Source organism: Austrofundulus limnaeus, unplaced genomic scaffold, assembly GCF_001266775.1.
Source record: "Austrofundulus limnaeus strain Quisiro unplaced genomic scaffold, Austrofundulus_limnaeus-1.0 Scaffold193, whole genome shotgun sequence".
Lineage (NCBI taxonomy): Eukaryota > Metazoa > Chordata > Actinopteri > Cyprinodontiformes > Rivulidae > Austrofundulus > Austrofundulus limnaeus.
In genome coordinates this window covers 235,215-236,972 of record NW_013952595.1, presented here as the reverse complement: position 1 = coordinate 236,972, position 1,758 = coordinate 235,215, and the positions used below count along the sequence as shown (strand labels likewise).

The window sequence follows — 1,758 nt, the reverse complement described above, 5'->3', positions numbered from 1 at the left end:
AACAGAACAGGGGGACGTTAGATGCTCTGACACCATAAATGTGTTAAATGAGTTAAGGAAAATATGAGCACCAAGCAACAACCCTAGGTTCTCCCCTGAGAACCAGACCAAAATTTTTATGTGCAACCCTGTGCACAATCCTGTTTGCTACCGTAGATTTCTGTAATTGAAATGTGTCCATAAAAGCTGTGCTTTTACTTTTTTTTTCTGCTGAACCCAGCAGTTAAAGTTATAACGTGACTAACACTGTAGTAACTTTAAACATTTGATTTGCCTGCAAATTTCTTGTGATAAACACAATGCTAATCGTGTTAGCTTTTCTATGGCTTTTTCAATAAGTCAACTAGCTAGCCTATCAGTTAGCTAGCTAACCTGAACAGACGTTTGCTAGCTTAAGTTAGAACAACAATTCAGTTAAATTCAGTTTATTTATATAGCGTCAAGTCACAACATATGTTGTCTCAGGGCACTGTACATGAAAAAAAGAACAATCTTTTAACCTGTTAACAACAATTAACAGGCTAACCTGACCATTAACAAGCTAGCTTAAGCTAGAKCAATAAGTAGCTAGCTAGTGTTAGGGTATAATAAGCTGGCAAGCAGTTTGTGAAGAATTTATCTCTTTTTATTAGGCATGAAAATAAATAAATTGTGTTAATTAGTGCAAAATAATTTAGGTTTCAAGATAATCCAAAAACATCATTAATCAATTTATAAYCGCATCACAGCTGTGGGAACCTGGTGTTCTGATCCAGTGACAGTGGAAGATAAAACATCTGGCTCAAATCAGCTGAGGTGAATAAAGTCGACTTTAACAGAAGCTTCTCTGTGTTCTGGCCCAGATACCAGCCACTGGCCAGTCTCTGACCGGAGTGGATGCAGGACTGCTCTCAGCTCTCCAGCCGGGCCAAACGTCTCTGTCCTTGTTCCTGTCATCTCCAGACGGTGACACGGTGACGGGCACCGGGGTCATCCTCCCCTTCTCCAGCACTGGTAAGACTTCTCTAAACTTCGTAGTGTGCTTCTTCCTCTGAAATGAGGAAGCTGAACACTTATCAGTCATGAAAWGACGTTTGCAAAAAMCAAATTACAGAGTTGAACCACAATCTCAGAAGCAAGTGAGGTTTTGATTTGAGGGAACCCCATCCAGACCACRTGTGAGCTGATTGTTGATGTGCTTTTAACACTCACATCGGTCACTAAACCTCAGGTTTACTCTCATGTCTTTAGTCCGATTTAGTCTGATCCTGCCTGTGTGTTTCAGACCCGGTCCCTGGAGCCTGTAACATCGAGTTTAACCTGGACGTGGACCCAAACATCTACATCCACTACAACCTCTACGAGACCACCATCCGCTTTGCTCCGGCTAATTTAGGATCTGAGAGGTAGAATGACTCAACTTCCTGTTCTGCTTGCTCAGCTGCAGGCTTTAAAGTGTATCTTACCCCCCCCACCCCCACCCCCATGAAAAGATAACTCCGCCCCAAGGCGAAATTTGAAAAATGCATCAAAGTGGGTAGGGGAGGGTGTGTGGGTGGGGAAGGGGGGGTTAGAGAGCGGAGGTGTGGCCAGGACGAGAGAACGTGACAGGCAGCTAGCATTAGCATAATTGATGCTAAATGGAAAGTGACCACAGTATCGCAGATAGTTACATCTCTGAACGTCTGAGGTGGAGGATTTTTCACCCGACACCAGCCTAGGACAGAGGAGGTGGAGTGCTCTGCGACAGCCTGACAGAAAAAAATAAAAGCATACAGC

The 1,758-nt window shown here is 43.5% G+C and overlaps 1 protein-coding gene across 2 annotated transcripts in view; it reads left to right on the top strand.

Annotated features, from left to right (window-relative positions):
* The window catches only part of tm7sf3 (transmembrane 7 superfamily member 3), a 19,988-nt gene that overhangs the window by 10,215 nt on the left and 8,015 nt on the right, over positions 1-1,758 (top strand). For both annotated transcript variants that reach the window (XM_014018432.1, XM_014018434.1), the window contains exons 3-4: positions 843-993; positions 1,265-1,385. In XM_014018432.1, coding sequence (XP_013873886.1) covers positions 843-993; positions 1,265-1,385 — 272 coding nt within the window. The remainder of the gene's footprint in view (positions 1-842; positions 994-1,264; positions 1,386-1,758) is intronic.